The sequence below is a fragment of the Aptenodytes patagonicus genome, chromosome 1 (genome assembly GCF_965638725.1).
Source record: "Aptenodytes patagonicus chromosome 1, bAptPat1.pri.cur, whole genome shotgun sequence".
In the NCBI taxonomy this organism is placed as follows: domain Eukaryota; kingdom Metazoa; phylum Chordata; class Aves; order Sphenisciformes; family Spheniscidae; genus Aptenodytes; species Aptenodytes patagonicus.
The window spans coordinates 202,992,959-203,010,564 of NC_134949.1; the positions used below are offsets into that span (position 1 = coordinate 202,992,959).

Sequence of the window (17,606 nt, forward strand, 5' to 3'; positions counted from 1 at the left end):
AACTTCCACAGTTAAAAGTAGAGACAAGTCTTTTCTCACGCTAAGAACAATAATTTGTAAATGTGTTTATATAAAAGTTATTGGGATTTTTCTGGATTAAAGGCAGTGTATGCATATAGATAGATAGATAGACAGATAGATAGATAGATAGATAGATAGATAGATATAGGCACACAATCTCATCTGTGTGTGTGTGCTTATTTATTTATCACATATGCAATAAGCATTGTAATGACTGATTATCTGTTTATGGCCTGCAGCATGAGAACTGAAAGCCATCCTAACTTCAAACACTCTCTTCTCAACACAGTTTGAGTATTTCCGATATTTCTATTTCCTCAATTTTACTAGACTACTTGCAACAGTAACATCCAAAAAACCTCTTTAAAATCAATTCCAAACACACCACATTTTTAGTACACTTGTTTATTTCTTGAAATTAGAAATAATAGTATCCAGTTGTTCACAAACTGCACACCCTTTCATAGTTTTCTAATACATAAAGTATGTTGCTTACCACATCAGAACTCATGATGTGTCTTAACACTTAATTAACAAAACAAAAAAAAAGTTTATCACCTACACATTTGCTCTGATTCTAAAGAAAAAACTTATTTAAACCTTGCATGTTGTTCTCACCTTTCCACCTAAACTTCCCTCACTAATTCCTAGAGAGCCTAGATAAAATGCAGAACTAGGCCAGGAGGATATTAAAAGGATATAACTGCAAAAAATACTTTTGATCCTTTCAGAATATTGCAGGTATTTGCAGATCAGAGGAAGTATAACATCACCATATTTGCAAAAATCAAATCAAAGAAAAAAAAAGCCTCAAACTACTTCATTCTTCTCTCATTTAACACACGTTAAAAAAAAAAAAAAGAAAAAAGAAACCCCCCAAACCAAATACCCTCTCACCCTGCAGCCAAAAGCTAGTAGATACTCTTGTGGTGAGAGGATTATTTCCAGAGGGAATGACTCAACCTACCTTGGATCTCAGTCACGCTCTGGAAGTGCCCCTCTCTTTCCACACACTGCAGAAGTAATCTAGAGAACTCACGCTCCCAAGCTCAGTGCTTCCTTGAGTTTCCAAAGAAGGTGAAATCATTGTACACTAGCCTGAAATAGCCAGTGCCACACTTCAAGAAGAGATTTGCTTTTGTTATTAAAATATTCTAAAAGCTGAAAATACTGTTGGTAAGCAATATGGCCTACCATCTGGGGACAAATACACCCACCAACAGAGCACCTATACATCCACCTGAAGGGCAAGACTTTTTGCCATGGCATGGCAATGATGACCCTACATTGGTAAGTCCTATCACTGATCTTTTGGCTGGACTATAACATATCCATGCATGAAACTCTTTGCACACCAGCCAATCCAGAAAGCTACATCACATCCTGGGTAGACAAAGCAACCATGAGAACATGAAGTTCAGTCTTCTCTGTATTACACTTGTTTTCCCAGGGACTAGGATATCAAGATGTTGATACCTGTCTTCAAAGGCTTGGCTAAGGACACTTAAAAAGATCCCTTAAAACTCTGAAAGTAAAACTACAGATGGTAACTTTGCTTCCTTGTTACAAAGGTACAGCTTATTTATAAAGGAGAAAGAATTTTCTTGTATAACAGTTTGAAAAAGAAGAATGAAAAAAATCACAGCAACTAAGAACCATCAAGAACTTAATTCTCTGTTCCAAGTCCTTCCTTGATTTACCCACAGAAATGGGTTAAAAGAGACTTTAAAAAAAAAAATATTCTTTCTTAAGGAGAGGCAGAATCTCGTTAAAAAAAGAGAACACAAGAAACGATGTATTACGTCAAACCAATGGTCCATGTAGTCCAGTATATTGTCTTTAACAGTAGCTTTAGGAAACACTATTTAGGGACACCACAAGGCCTTCACTTTCTCCAGTGCTCCTCATACTCTAACAGCATCCACAACTATTGTATTAGGAAATGCCAGAAGACACATTGCTGCCTATTTATCTTACCATACACTTATGGACTTGCCCCCTCTTGAAACTCCTAGTATGGTCTGCTTCCACTACCTCCTGTGGCAGCAAGTTTCTAAGTTTTGCTACCTGCTGCATAAAATACTTTTGTTTGTCTGCTTTAAAGTGATCTCCTACTGAAACAAACAATAGATGACAGCTGGTAGTTACATCACTAATGTACCACTGTAACGTTCCTAAATATAACTTTCCTGAGTAATGAAGTTATATTAAAACTTATGAAAACTGAGCACTGTCAAAAGCCAAAAAAAAGTCTGTCAGTGCCTCCCCTGCGTGTTTTATGAAGTGACACAGCAGGTCTGCTGGGAGCGATAAAAGCAGCAACCAGCATCTGGCTGTGCTATGAGATTCCACAGAAAGAGATGAAAGAACACAAAAAGGAAATGGACTTTCTTTGACACCAGATAAGGATGGGTGAATAGGGAAAGACTAATAAAGCTTCTACAGAAAGGTCCTGACCTTTCAATGGTAAAATGGGAGATAATGAGACAATGCACTTAATTATTTTCCACAAAAGTGGTTATCTGTGTTAGGGACAGAGCTTGCAACTAAGTCCAAAGAAAGCCAACAAACAAACAAAAACCAGATCTTCCCAGGACCATTCAGAGTTCTGTTAGCAACTCCACTAAAAGCATGCTGTCTTCCCGGTGTTCATCTTGGATGTGAGAATGAACTCAACAACTACTCAGAAACTGCTGCAACAGAGACATGGTCAAGCGGGTTCTTTTTAGAAGCAGACCCAAGCGCTCAGGGTTTAGAAGAGTGAGAGGTACCATAACAGTCCAAGTTGCTTTAAGAATTGAACTGCTATAGTATAGCAGAGGCAGCACTAGGTTACAGTACAGAGATTGCAAGTCCTTATCTCAGGTCTGTAAACTTTTTGCTGGAAGGACATCAGAATTGTTTTCAGAAAAGGCAGAAGCTTGCAGAATTTTTATTCTCATAATTTATCTCACATGTCCAGTAAAAATGTATTTTACCACTTGGTATCCTATTAATGTTGGACATGTTTCTTAAATACCTGTTTCCAGATATTACAAAGTTATTAAAAGCTGTTACAGGTAATTTATAATAACCCTAGTTATGACAAGTACCATGAGAGCCTAGCAGAATGGTAAAATTCAGTTTCATGTTAAATTTTTTACAAGAACTGCTACTAAGTATCATGAAATTTGATTTTAAAATACTGTGTACTACAAAAAGCAATGCATCAGTTTCATAGTGCAAGTGCACATTTTCAGAAAAACACTTAACTACAAGAACTGCAAATACAAAGATCGAGAAGCTTCTGTTTGATGAGACTACATGAGCAAAGAAAAAAAAATACAACATATTTGGGAATCGGCAATTAACTAACAATGCTGTTGAGCATTTAGGCACTGTTCACACAGTCACTTTTCAAAGCATAACTGTATTTTATGACAGGTGAAAACAAATACAGACTATACAGTACTTACCTCTGCTTATTTTACTAATTGTTCCACTTTTTTCAGACTTCTAGAAGAAAGGAGAAAAAGCAAAATAAGGACACACGCAAAAACTCAAATATTTCTACAGAGACACCTAGGGAGTCAAAGCATTCATCAGATTGTAAATGCATACATAGAGGTTTTAACTCAAGAACTAATAAAAAACCTAAAGTTTTTCATCATCGAGAACTGAAACAGATTTTCTACATGTTTGTATACTATTACTTAGACAATACAGTAAAAGAATAAAAAGAAAAAAAAAGAGAATGCTTTTCCATGACTCAAATTTATACCAGAGCTCTTTAAGTTAATACTAACAATGTCTTTTTTTTTTTTTTAAATATGTATCTCCTGAGAACAAAGTTTGGAATATGGAACTCTGTAATAAAAACACACCTGTTCAGTGTGTAAAAAAAACCCAACACACTCTTAATCATTTGGTCCACTATCAAGCATCTATTGAAACTCAATTCTTAAAGGAAGACTCAAAAGCAATTTATATCAAGACAAATAAATATGAAAAGGTTGTTGTACATAACATGAATTCACTGGGATTTACTCAGGTATCACATACATTTGTAATGGAATTACAAGAATGCTGAGGAACAGACAACAGTGACACTGCATTTGCATTGTTAACCAGGAAACCAAGACACACACATACAAATATCTTAGGAGCATATCCAATTGCTTCTAAATAACAGAGGCTGGGTGGAGAGGTGTTGTTTAAGAACTGCTGACTGGTAGAGAGATAGGACTGGAGAAATAGCTCTGCGCTTCCTACAAAAATTGTAGGAAGGAAAACAGAGCCTTCATTTATTGCACAATTTCTCCCTGGTAACAGCATCTCAGTGCTTTGGTTTCTCCACATGTAAAATCAAGATCATCTTCACTAATTGCATAAGGATGTTGTAGGATTTATCTTGGTTCAAGTGTTTTAAGACTTTCAGATAGAAATGCCATACAAACACTCCTCAGTAATAAGCTCGTATATAGTTTTCCTACCCTCGTGACTTAATTCCTGTTTATAAACACATTTCCCCACCCCCCTTTTTTTTTTTTAAGTATCTTATCCATCTAATCCTCTTAGTCCTACTTGCATGAGATGATCTCTCCCTCTGTCCAGGTCTGACTTTTACACTGAAATGCCTAAGCTCCAACTTCCTTGGTAGCCATCTGTAAAACCTTTTCAAGAATGACTGCATTCCATCCATGCTTATGACCCTTTTTTGCTGACTGGGTCAATAAAGTTTAAAAAAATTCTTGTAAGACCAAGTTATTTTGATGACTATACACAATACTGCCATCTTACAGCATAATATACACCACATTCTAAGTTAACCTATATCATAAACAACATGGGAAGATTAATTTTCTATGCAAACAAAAAAGTATGTGTTTTGTGGTACACAGTGTGAAGAACAAGCCATATTTTACAATTACCTTTATTAAAACACAAAACAAAACAACTGTTGCCCGTTACATTCCTGTTAACGTAAAAAAAAAAAGGAAAAAAAAAGGATTTTGGCCTGAAGAATTCTAGGAGGCACCTCTGACTTCATCTGAGGGAAGGTTTTAAAACTCTAAAATAGTAGGAAAGCCTTCATAAATTATACCCTATATAAGAATGATAAAATTAAACAGCTCGATTGAGACAGTAATGTAATTTGACAAACAGCAACTTATAAGTAATGAAAACAGAATGACATTACCTAGTCTCCCAAATACACTGCAGCAGATCAGCAGTTTGCAATAGGGATCTTTTTCATTTATGAAAACTACTGTAGATATAGCAATCATCATCAAACCCAAAAATTATTTAGGAACACGTATCTCTGACCATACTTCTATTGCATTTGATGTGAGATCACTAGATCTAAATGGCAGTTATAGATTCTAACTCTTGATTCATTCCAGTACTTTTATTTGATTTTCCTCCCTTAAATCCCTTTTATACATACACAAGTATCTGTTACAAATACATACATATAAAAAAACTGGTAGATACAAGTGTGTTAAAGGACATACATGCATACGCACCTAACACCCATTATGCTGTTTAACAGCAGGGGTAGCTCTGACCATTAGTTTTTCTAATCTGTTAATCTGAAATTTCCTACTCAAGCTTTAGTTGAGCCGTGACTTGGGTAGCAATATGTAATAATGCTAATTTAGCAGAGAGGCAGCCATTTCCCTCTCAGTGCATTATATATTTAACAAAACCAAGAAGAAAGGAAAACCTGTCTCTGAACTAATAAAAGTTATATACTCAAAAACTATTCTGAACAACAATAACACTATCAACTTGTACAAACTTATAGTAAAAAAAACTTGGCAATTTTGCATAAGTTTCTAATGCACTCTTCAGCTGATCCTGGAAAGAAAGAAAATAAATTTTTTCTAAATTATAATTTTGTTCCACAACAAAACCCAAAAAACCTAATTCTCTTAATACAAATGTTAACATAAGTCAGAAAATCCAGCCTAAGAAAGAAATGAAAAGTGCTAAGTGTAAGTTTATTCTAGTAATTCTAAGAATCCATAAGAGAAATTAAGATCCTAGCAATACTAGAAGAGTAGTGCTACATGCAACTTGTGTCCCATTAAAGGTCTCTTATATGCCACACAGAACAGAAAGACATCACATGACATTTAGTACCACTGAAGTGGATCAAAATAATCAATGTCACAGATGTTAGGCTTTCTGCTCTGGTCTCTTCTAGATGATTTTATAATGTCTGTAAAATGTTCCTGCTCTGGCAATTAAAATTTATTACCTTCAGCACTGGTAGTTCAGCCTCATCTTCTGTACCTTCAGGAACTACACTTACAGCAAAAGCTGAAAGAAAAAGCAGACTTTTGTCATATTATAGGAGCTCATTTTCACACTTGACAAAATTCTGCAGCAAAAGAAAAAAAACATTTAGGTAGATTTTCACATTAAATGATACTATATTGGTAATAATCTTTATGAACATAAGACAGTCCATTCTTACAGAATTTATACATTTGCTGCCTGACAATTCTATTCCCACACATCGCTGAAAAGATCACTCTTTGATGTGAAGCCAATTTATCTTGGCTTCAAGGCAAATAAATCCCATTAAAAAAAAAAATCAAATCTGTTCAGTCCAGTAGTTCACTTGACAACAGCATAATGTGCTATCACATGGGAGACCTGCATTCCACTCTATCTTTAGGTTAAAGTTTGGATTACCAAAGCTTCACTTGGAACGACAGAAACTGACAGCAGCTGACAAATTTCTATCAAACTTGAAGATGGCTGTCATACACTTTGAATGCCATCTTTGGACACAACAGTCAAACTTGTTAATGTATATGAGACCCAAATAAACATTTACAAAAAGAACACAGACCCCAAAGAGCTCATTTGCACAGACCTAGCATTATCTTAAACCTTTTATACTAACACCACCCTATGCATACACTTCTGGTTTGTATCAGAAAAATAATCATAAAAAAGGCTTCTGGGTTTTTTATTTTTCTTGTTGATCATAGAATCATTAAGGTTGGAAAAGACCTCTAAGATCATCGAGTCCAACCGTCAACCCAACACCACCATGTCCACTAAACCATGTCCCTAAGCGCCTCATCTACACGTCTTTTAAATACTTCCAGGGATGGGGACTCAACCACTTCCCTGGGCAGCCTCTTCCAATGTTTAACCACTCTTTCAGTAAAGAAATTTTTCCTCACATCCAATCTAAACCTCCCCTGGCGCAACTTGAGGCCATTTCCTCTCGTCCTATCGCTAGTTACTTGGGAGAAGAGACCGACACCCACCTCGCTACAACCTCCTTTCAGGTAGTTGTAGAGAGCGATGAGGTCTCCCCTCAGCCTCCTTTTCTCCAGGCTAAACAACCCCAGTTCCCTCAGCTGCTCCTCATAAGACTTGTTCTCCAGACCCCTCACCAGCCTCGTTGCCCTTCTCTGGACACGCTCCAGCACCTCAATGTCCTTCTTGTAGTGAGGGGCCCAAAACTGAACACAGGATTCGAGGTGCGGCCTCACCAGGGCCGAGTACAGGGGCACGATCACTTCCCTACTCCTGCTGGCCACACTCTTTCTGATACAGGCCAGGATGCCATTGGCCTTCTTGGCCACCTGGGCACACTGCCGGCTCATGTTCAGCCAGCTGTCAACCAGCACCCCCAGGTCCTTTTCCAACAGGCAGCTTTCCAGCCACTCTTCCCCAAGCCTGTAGCGCTGCATGGGGTTGTTGTGGCCGAAGTGCAGGACCCAGCACTTGGCCTTGTTGAACCTCAGACAGTTGGCCTCGGCCCATCGATCCAGCCTGTCCAGGTCCCTCTGCAGAGCCTTCCTACCCTCGAGCAGATCAGCACTCCTGCCCAACTTGGTGTCATCTGCAAACTTACTGAGGGTGCACTCGATCCCCTCATCCAGATCATTGATAAAGATATTGAACAAGACCGGCCCCAAAACTGAGCCCTGGGGAACACCGCTCGTGACCGGCCGCCAACTGGATGTAACTCCATTCACCACAACTCCCTGGGCCCGGCTGTCCAGCCAGTTTTTGACCCAGCGCAGAGTACACCTGTCTAAGCCGTGAGCCACCAGCTTCTCTAGGAGAATGCTGTGGGAGACAGTGTCAAAGGCCTTACTGAAGTCCAGGTAGACCACATCCACAGCCTTTCCCTCATCCACTAGGCGGGTCACCTGGTCATAGAAGGAGATCAGGTTGGTCAAACAGTAGTCATGACGTAGTCATCTAATCAATTTGTCTCAGCTTGCTCATTTGTAAAAGTAGTTCCATTTAACATAAGAAAGCTTTGCTAAGAATCTTCATATGGATTTGGTACTAAAGGTACCAAAGAGATGCAAATGAAAGTAAATTGCTGTAATTTGTAAGGAACTCAAGATACATCATGGTCAAATAGATGGTTTTCTGAAAAACTGGGGCAGAAAAAAATCAACAGATTCAAGTGGAAAGTCTCATTGCAAGTTTAAATTATTTATTGCTTGAAATTGATTTCAAAGTGAATTGCTAGCAACTGTCAGTTCCTTTGACACGCTAGAAACCTGAAACGTAGGAAAGCAAGAAGACAAGATTGTCCAAAGCCTGTGGTGCTCTCTCTCTGATTACCTATATCCCTATGCTCTTTCAACTGGAGACCAAATTTCATCAAGTGTCTACGAGTTGAGTTTCACAATGACATCTCAGGTCCTGACTAACTTGAATCTCAAATCACACCACTAGATGCACACATCCCAAAATCATTCCAACACAGTAGACTCATGTTGACCATAGCCGCATTTCAATATGCCATTTACCCAGGAAGAAGAAAACAGAGTACAAGTAGGAGTGTCCCCCCCCAGTGTTATCCTCAAGTTAATGTTTTGCACTTCTAGTTCAAAAGTGCACAGAGAATACCTCAATCTGCCTATTATATACCTTGCTGACAGTACGTTCTGATCATTTTCCTCCTTCTCTTCCAACAAAACAGTACTTAGAGCTCCAGATAAGGAATATCTTCCCCTACACAAACCAGATCCACATCTTCTACTTGAGACGATCCTAATTACAAGATCAACACAAAACACCCTTATTCTGCAAAATGTATTAATTACATAGTATTAACCTGAAGAAGTATCACCTCATAAATTCGGCTTATTCACAAAACTGAATGCAAGCAGAATTTTCATGACTTTCAGTTTTTAATATGCAGCTGAGGAATGGCACACATGAGACCTGAAACAACTGTGATTGACAAGAGATGCTGCCTCTCTCACCATAACATTCAATAACCCATGCCACACTGTTTCTAAGATTTATAAAATATTAATGCACATGATCCTTGAAACAAATCAAACAATACTCAGATAACCTGGAAAAAAAAGACCTATTTCATACTATGCCTTTAAGAGCACAGATAAAGCTCTTCGTGGAATTATTTTAACAAACTCCTCCATCTTTGTATTACAGAACCACAGAATTGTTGATGTTGGAAAGGACCCCTGAAGACCATCTAGTCCAACCCTCCCCAGAGCAGGATGCTCATGACCTTGTCTAGTCAGGTTTTGAGTATTTCCTAGGACAGAGACTCCACAAACTCTCCAAGCAACCTCTTCCAGTGTTCAATCACTTGTAGAGTAAAAAAAAAAAAAAAAAAAAAAGTATTTCTTACGGTTAAATGGAATTTCCTGTATTTCAGTTTGTGCCAACTACCTCATGTCCTGTTAGGCACCACAGAGTCTGGCTCTGTCTTCTTTACTGCCCCCCATCAGGTATTTACACATATGGGTAAGATCCTCCCTGAACCTTCTCTTCTCCAGGCTGAACAGCCCCAGCTCCTTCAGCCTCTCCTCATATGTCAGATGCTCCAATATCTATTCATAATCTTGATGGTCCTTTGCTGGGCTCGCTCCAGTATGTCCATGTCTCTCTTCTACTGGGGAGCCCAGACCTGGACACAGAACCCCAGGTGTCTCTCACCAATGGTAAGCAGAGAGGAAGGATCACCTACCTTGACCTGCTGGAAACACTCTTCCTAATGCAGCCCAGGAGGCTGCTGGCCATCTTTGCCACAATGGCACACTGCTGGTTCATGGTCAGTTTGTTGCCCACCAGGACCCTCAGGTCCTTCTCTGCAAAGCTGCTTTCCAGACAGTGTGCCCCCAGTGTGCACTGATGCATGGGGTGACTCCTCGTCAGGGGCAGGACTTGGCATTTCCCTTCATTGAACTTGGTTTTCCAAGTTTACTGTTTGCCCATTTCTCCAGCCCACTGAGGTCCCTCTGAATGGCAGCACAACCAGCTGGTGCATCAACCCCTCCTGCCCATTTCGTATCCTCTGCAAACTTGCTGAGGGTGCACTTTGTCCCATTGTCCAGGCATTAATGAAGAGGCTAAACACTACTGGAGCCATTATCAACCCCTGGAGTGCACCAGGCCACTGGTCAGAGCCCATGAGCCCAGCAAGTCAGACAGTTTTCTATCCAGCTCACTGTCCACATATCTAGTCCATACTTCATCAGTTTGTGTACGACATTATAGGAGACTATTGAACTCCTTGCTAAAGTTGAGATAAACAAGATCCACTGCTTTCCCCACATTCATGAAGGCAGTCATCTCATCACAGAAGTCTTTTGGGTTGGTCAAGCATGATTGCCCCTTCATAAAAACATGCTGACTTCTCCCAATCACCTTCTTGTCCTTCATATGTTTGTCTTGTCCTTCCTTGTTTGGCAATGGCATCCAGGATTATTTGCTCCACCACCTTCCCAGGGATTGAGGTGACACTGGCCAACCTATAGTTTCCCCAGATTCTCTTCCTTGCCCTCCTTGAAGACAGGGGTGACATTTGTTCTCTTCTAGTCTTCAGGAATCTCCACCAGTCACCATGACCTTTCAAAGATTATCAAGAGGGGCCTTGCATTGACATTGTCAAGCTCCGTCAGCACTTGTGGGTGCCTCCCATCAGGTCCTGTGGACTTCTGTATGTCCAGTTTGTTTATATGTTCCCTAAACTGGTCCTCCTCCAGTGAGAGTAACTCTTCTTTGCTCCAGACTTTCCCATAAGTTTCAGGGGCCTCGGATTGCTGAAGGTGGGTCTTACCAGTACAGACCAAGGCAAAGAAGGTTTTGAGTTCCTCACCCTCTTCCATGTCCTTCTTTTAACCAAGTCCCTCCCCCCCATTCAGAAGCAGGCCCACATTTTCCCTAGTCTCCTTTTTGCTGATGATACACCTGTAAAAGCCCTTTTTCTTGCCTTTCACAAGTTGAATCCCTCGCCAGATACAATTCCGGGTGGGCTCTGGCTTTCCTAATGGCATACCTGCACTCGCAGACAGTGTCTCCATATTACTCATGGGGTGACCTGACCCTGTTTCCATCTCTTGTGTGCATCCTTTTTATGTCTGAGTTTTGTCAGGAGCTCCTTGTTCATGCATGTGGGCCTGCTGCCATCTTTGCTTGCCTTCCTGCCTGTGGGGATGGACTGTTCTTGAGCTTGTGGGAGGTTAACCCTGAAGATCAACCAGCTCTCCCGAACCATCTCCCATATCAATCTTTCTGTATTGTTGAGGACAGTGGCAGACCGAATACGCCTGGCTGAAAATTACTTTTGTTGCAGCTGCCCTGACATACAGTGCAACTTCAGCACTCACACATACCATTTATTAAACCAGTATCTGTGATGAACGTTAAAGTCTCTCTACATACCGTTATTCTTATTCCCAGTGATTTCAGACATGCAGCCTCCCCTTCTTTTCCAACAAATAAGCATATTAAAATGACTCGGTATCTTTTACATTAAATATTTCAGGAAGACTTTTTCCAGCTAATACATTTTAATGATAAGACAAGAGCTGTTGAGGCTGTTTTTAAACTACTGAAGAACCATTCACTGAACAGACTAGCAGACCCCTGAAGACACCACAAAAAAGCCTCAAGAGTCTTCACCCAACAGTAACCAAGCTTTTCACTCAGGCAAACTGTATGAATTTATTTTAGCAACAAATATGCCATGGCCCCTCTACTACCTTATTAGCAAATCTGTTATGCACACATAATTTAATACGAGTAAAGCAGTCTTCAGAAGTAAACTAGGATGCACTTGTGGGGTAAATTCAAGTCTTACTAACATATGGCCAAGACTGTTCTGGCTAAGCAACCTGATGTCTCAGCCTGGAAATAAATATCCTCTTCTAAAGATTTACTGAGAAAAGGGTGGCATGAGAAGAACGTGGTAAATCTAGCTGGCATATGACTTATCAACAAAGGGGCCACAGGGCAGGTCAGAAATACAGTGCCTGGGCACAAGTGGACATCTCTAAAATTAATTCATCCACCCACAATTCACTCCCAAGAGGTTTCTGAAAAAGGTGTGCCCAGGAGTGGACCACAGATAGAAAAATTCTAACTACATATGCAGCTGATGACCAGATCAGTTGTACAACACAGGTAGAAATGGTAAACTCTCTGTGGCAAGGATATCTTTTTGTGGTGTGTAAAGTACACATGCACAAAGAAGGATGACCTATGTCTCGGAGCTATCAGATGCTACTATAACAAAACAGTAACTTTTCATGTCCAAACTTCATTATTAATTCAGACAACTGCAACAGACTTCTTTCACTGTAGAACTCCCTAAGACACACATGAATCTCTGGAGCTAGAGGTACCTTTGCTAAATCCAGAATTTCCTCTAGTTCCTTTGAGTTTTTTGATGCAATGCAAGCATACCTCAGGTGGACCACTGACTTACCATAGAGCACAGAGAAAATATATGGCAAGAAGAAACTGATTAGCTGGTAAAAGTTCAAACTGTGTAGGCACCACAATAACAAAAAAGGCTAGGGTGATTAACTGTACAACTTCTCGCAAACAAAGCTATCTAAAGCAGAAAAAAAGAGCAAGGCATTGTCTTCAATGCAACCCGTAATTTTTTATTTGTCACTTCATTATTTAATGCATTGTGTACTTTGAAGTTTGTTAATACACGTAGCTATTCACATCATTTGGCACAAGCAGACAGAAGATGAACTGTGTCAATTGCCAGTCCTCCCCTCCTTTTGCTAAATGCTCAAGAACTGAGGATAAGTAAGAAAAGGAAAGAAATTTTAGAAAGACTTTAAAGCTCTTTATTTTCATCAACCTTATCTTTATTTCTTTTGAAAGCAGGACTAAAATCCACTGAAAAAGCTAGACAACATTTTTGGATCCACTCAAAACCTGGAAATTTAATCAGAGAATGTAATATAAGCAGCTTCAATTCACATTTATTTTTCTCAAGTGTTCCATTATTTCCATTAAAGTTTTGGTGAGTAAATAGACTTGCTTATAACACTAGAAAGTAAAACTCAATCATTTATTTTCATTGTTCAGCAGCTGAACTGCAGGAATATGTGCCAACAAACTATTAGGAAAATGAATGTAAATACTGTAGTATTAAAATACAATATACTGTATAAATATATATAATGATGTAATACCACATTATAAATGTAGAAGTAATCCTTTCTTCAGTGCTACCCTTTCGAGTGTAAACAACTTCCAAACATTTACAATTATATGTCCTTTAAGTGCAAAGGATGTTAAAAACTAAGGAGTTAATTCTTTTGCTTTCACAGACAAAATCCATTTGAGGCAGAAAGGCAACACTTCTGTTACCTTCCTCTTTTACAGTCTGATTCAAGGCTGGCTGACCCCAGAGTCATTCCAATCACCTCACCGGGCTGTGGGTCAGTTTAAATGAGCAAAACCATGACTAATAATAACCACTTCAAATAATGAAAGTCATTGATTATGTTGTACACAGTAGACAAAACATTTAAAATAGAATTTCTTCATACTTCTAATTATAATTTAATGAAAGGCCTATTTTTGTTTTGGTTGGGGGTTGGTTGCGTTTCCTCCCCCTCCCAAGTTCTCAAAGAACATAAGATTCTATGGACTGACACGATTCCAGAGAAAATCTGCACTGATGCTGTCAGTCAAAGAGACAGGATCTTCCATAATGAGACAGCCTGGGAGCACTAGCAAGCAAAATTAATTAGTTTCATGTATTTATATGCAAGCTTTTATAATATTTCTTCATTGTTGCTACCCTATCAGCACCAAAGACCCTGGTCTAGCCAGCTAAGAATGAAGACTTACAGATTTATCAACCCAAAATGGGGAGAGAGCAGGGGGGAGGAGGAAGAAGAAGGGGTGATGCAAGCAAATTTCCAGCATCTGAAGCTTTTCATAAAATAAAAGCAACTCATTTTATTTCTTTACTAAATTTCTTTAAGCTAATGGCACATATGGGAAGAAGGCAGCTGAAATCACCACTGTGAACCACTGAAATGCCTAAATGAGTACTGTGTACACCAGTATCTTTATAAAAGGCAAGCAAAGAAAACCAGTAGAATAAAAAGCATCATCCCATCATCCCTTCTGATTGTCAAGAAGTTAGACCGAACAAAACCATCTGAATACGTTTTCCCATTCCGCAAGCTGCCACTTGCAAGCTGGAATTTATGACATGACTTAACTACCAACAGACAAGCTGTTTTCTTCTGTGAAATGCAATCCAAATTATTTCTGTTTTCCAAAAGCAAAGCTGATTGTTTTGCAAACTTACTATCCTGGCCATCTCAAAAGCATGGAGTATTTACGAAAGAAAGGACTTTAATATAAAAGGATATTTAAAAAACTACAAGAAAGCCATGATACTGCAATAAGCTTCAGGTGAACAAATTGTATACAAGCATTAATTGAGACCTACTAAACAAGAGGTAATTGCACAAGCAAGAACCCAAGTTTTTCCATTTCTGACTTCTACCTCCATGTATGTATGTATGTATGTATGTACAATAAATATACATACACACGTGGGGAAAACTGAAGCTGCTATTCTCTGACTGTGATTACAATCCGTTTAAGGTTACAAGTACTATAGTACCTTGCTGAAGCACTGGAGCAAAACTACTCATCCCAGAAAGAATGAAATACAGCTTGAGGAAGAGCAGTAGAATATTAGGACTCCTCCAAAAACCAAGCTGTGTAGGTGAAAAGGAAAGTGTTTTACAAGAGAAAAATCAAAATATCGCAGTTTTACTTTGCTGAAAAGAGGATTTTGATCCACAAGCCATAGTGGTGGAAGAGAATCAAATCCAAAGGCTCAGAACAAACTGACATGCCTAAACTAACAGAGATGGAAACATTCAGGAACAGAAATAATGAAAAACAGAAGAGATGTAAACATTCATTTCTGTCTCTTACGCTCACGGCAACAGCTCCTAACTCCAAGAGCCCGTAGAGATCCAACTGCTGACATACTACTAACCCTTCTCTTTTAATCTTCTCCCACCTGCCTAGACACATTAAAAACGTCCCTAAAATATAGTAATAAGGGTTTTTTTTTCTCTATGCTGACATTTTAACCAGGCGCTATTACCTTTCCACCTCCCCTCAGCAACACCCCGTCAGCAAGGCGCTATTTCAAACACGAGCACGAGTGGCTTCGTAGCGGGTTCTAGCTAGTTTTTTAATGAAGATTTTCTCGACCTGAGCGGCCGGCCCCGTGAGGACCGGTTTCCACGGCGAGGGCTTTCCCCTGCGCCGCACTAGCCCGGGGGAGACGGCCGCCCCCTCGTCCCCACACACCGCCGCGGGGCCCGGAGGGCGGGAAACGGTCCCGGCGCTGGCCGTCACCGGCACCTCAGAGCCGGGGCCGCTGAGGGGAGCCCGCGCTGCCCCGTCCGCGCTCCAGCCCAGCTCACTAACAAACTTCGGAGGAAGGGGCGCCTCCTGTCTCCCCGCCCGCTTCCCCTCACGGAGCGGGACAGACGGGTGAGGAAGCGGCGGCGGCGGCTCCGGCGCCCCCCCAACCTCTCCAGTTCTGTCCCGTGCCCTCCTCCCCCTCATCACCTCCGCGGAGGGGCCGAGCGTCCCGGGTCTCCTCCCTTCACCTCGCCATGGCGTCCCGGCCCGGCCCCCAGCCACTCACCCCGGGTGCGGAGCGGCGGGAGAAGGAAGAAGAGGTGGGCGCACGCAGCGAAAAGGAGCCAGCGGTTGCAGCCGCGCTCCCGAGACATCTTGGCAAGGGCCGCCGAGCCGCACGGCGGGGGGAGAAGAGGGGCACGGTGCGCCCGGTTGCCCGCCTCTGCCGCAGCAGCGCAGGCGAGCGGCCTCCGGCTGGTGGCGGTGCCGCCGCCAGCCCGCCCTCCTTCCTTTCCCTTCCCTTCCCTCCCTCCCCCGCCAGGGCCCGGCAGGACCGGGCGCCAGCGCCGGGAGGAGGGGGAGGCGGAGCGGGGGCCGGGGCGCCCTCTGGCGGGCGACAGCGGGAGAGGCGGCGCCCTGCGGCCCCGCGCCTCCCCGCCGGCTCCGGCCTCCCGCGGCCGCTGCGTCCCGCAGCCGCTCTGTGGGCCCCCAGCCCTCCCGGGCCGGCCGCCGCGGGCCGTCAGCTCCCTGCGGGCACCCGGAGCTCCTACAGCCCTATATATGGTTGTGGAATAAATATCCAGCCCAAAATAATACCAAAAAACATAGCTCTCTGTAACCGTTATTGATCGTCCAGCATCTGTTACCAAAACCAATAATGTCTTTAATTCTTAATGCTAAATTATTAACTCCACAGAAAGTCCTCCAATGAGGTTTCTAGGTTGTCCAATTTAGACAAAAGAGGGGGTTTTTGTTATTAGCTTCATCCTTCTCCTCTCACAAACAAATCTAAATATCGTCAGTCAAATGATATCCAGCACTCTGACAGGAGCCTGGTCCACAATAACAAGTGGCCTAGTTCATCTCTAAAGCAACCCTCACAAACCGTTACCCCAAAAGAGCATGTTACACCTCCAGACAGCCATTTCACAGCTACCTGTGTAACCAGGAATGGAGACGTGGGGTGCAGCAGGGCATACAGGCATGTGACACAAGCAGGGCACGGCCTTGGCACTGGAGACTCCACAGCTATGAACAACTCGCCCACTGTCGGTTAAAGAAATGCAGACCTGGAGCCACACAAAACTGGTTTTAGGGATAACACAGAGAGCAAAGAAGTTGTATCTAACATGCACAAATGTCACGATATAGACAGTAAGTTTGGATGTAACAGAGCTGCAGACCAACAAAGAAAGATCAAGAGCGTAAAATCTTGTTAGCAAACAAAAAATGACCCCATGTGGATCCTGGAGCAAGGAAAAAGAAACCATCCACATGAACGTCAGATTTGTCCCAGTGAAGCACTCCACATGCTGACACCTTGCTGTGACACCCCCTATACACCCCAGAATGAAACTGCCAACCTTCAGGCCCAGGGGAGCCACAGATGGGTGAGAAATTCTTGGCTTTACTTACATATAAGGCGTGCTTCCTCTTTGCCCTTAACCACGATTTTGAGCATAACACCTGGTACCCCTAGGTAACGATGCCTTACACGCTGGGTACGTGTAGACATGAATTCCAGTCAGGTCTATATGTACACATTTTCAAACAGTTTCCACACAGACCCCTCCTACCAACCCAACCATTCAGTATGGACTGATCTCACTGGAGACAAATGGTGCAATGTCCAGGTGTTACCGTAAATCGGCAGATGAAGAACTCTCTAAGACTCAATTTGGAGTTTTAGAAAGCAGGCATTCTTTATT

General features: G+C 41.6%; 1 protein-coding gene across 1 annotated transcript in view; it reads right to left on the reverse strand.

The window, feature by feature from the left end:
- Positions 1 to 16,139, reverse strand: part of B3GLCT (beta 3-glucosyltransferase) — a 70,487-nt gene extending 54,348 nt beyond the window's left edge. Inside the window, exons 1-3 of the mRNA XM_076364298.1 lie at positions 15,965 to 16,139; positions 6,266 to 6,327; positions 3,477 to 3,516 (exon numbers count right to left, since the gene is read on the reverse strand). Coding sequence (XP_076220413.1) covers positions 3,477 to 3,516; positions 6,266 to 6,327; positions 15,965 to 16,052 — 190 coding nt within the window. The 5' untranslated portion in view covers positions 16,053 to 16,139. The remainder of the gene's footprint in view (positions 1 to 3,476; positions 3,517 to 6,265; positions 6,328 to 15,964) is intronic.
- Positions 16,140 to 17,606: the final 1,467 nt, after the last annotated feature.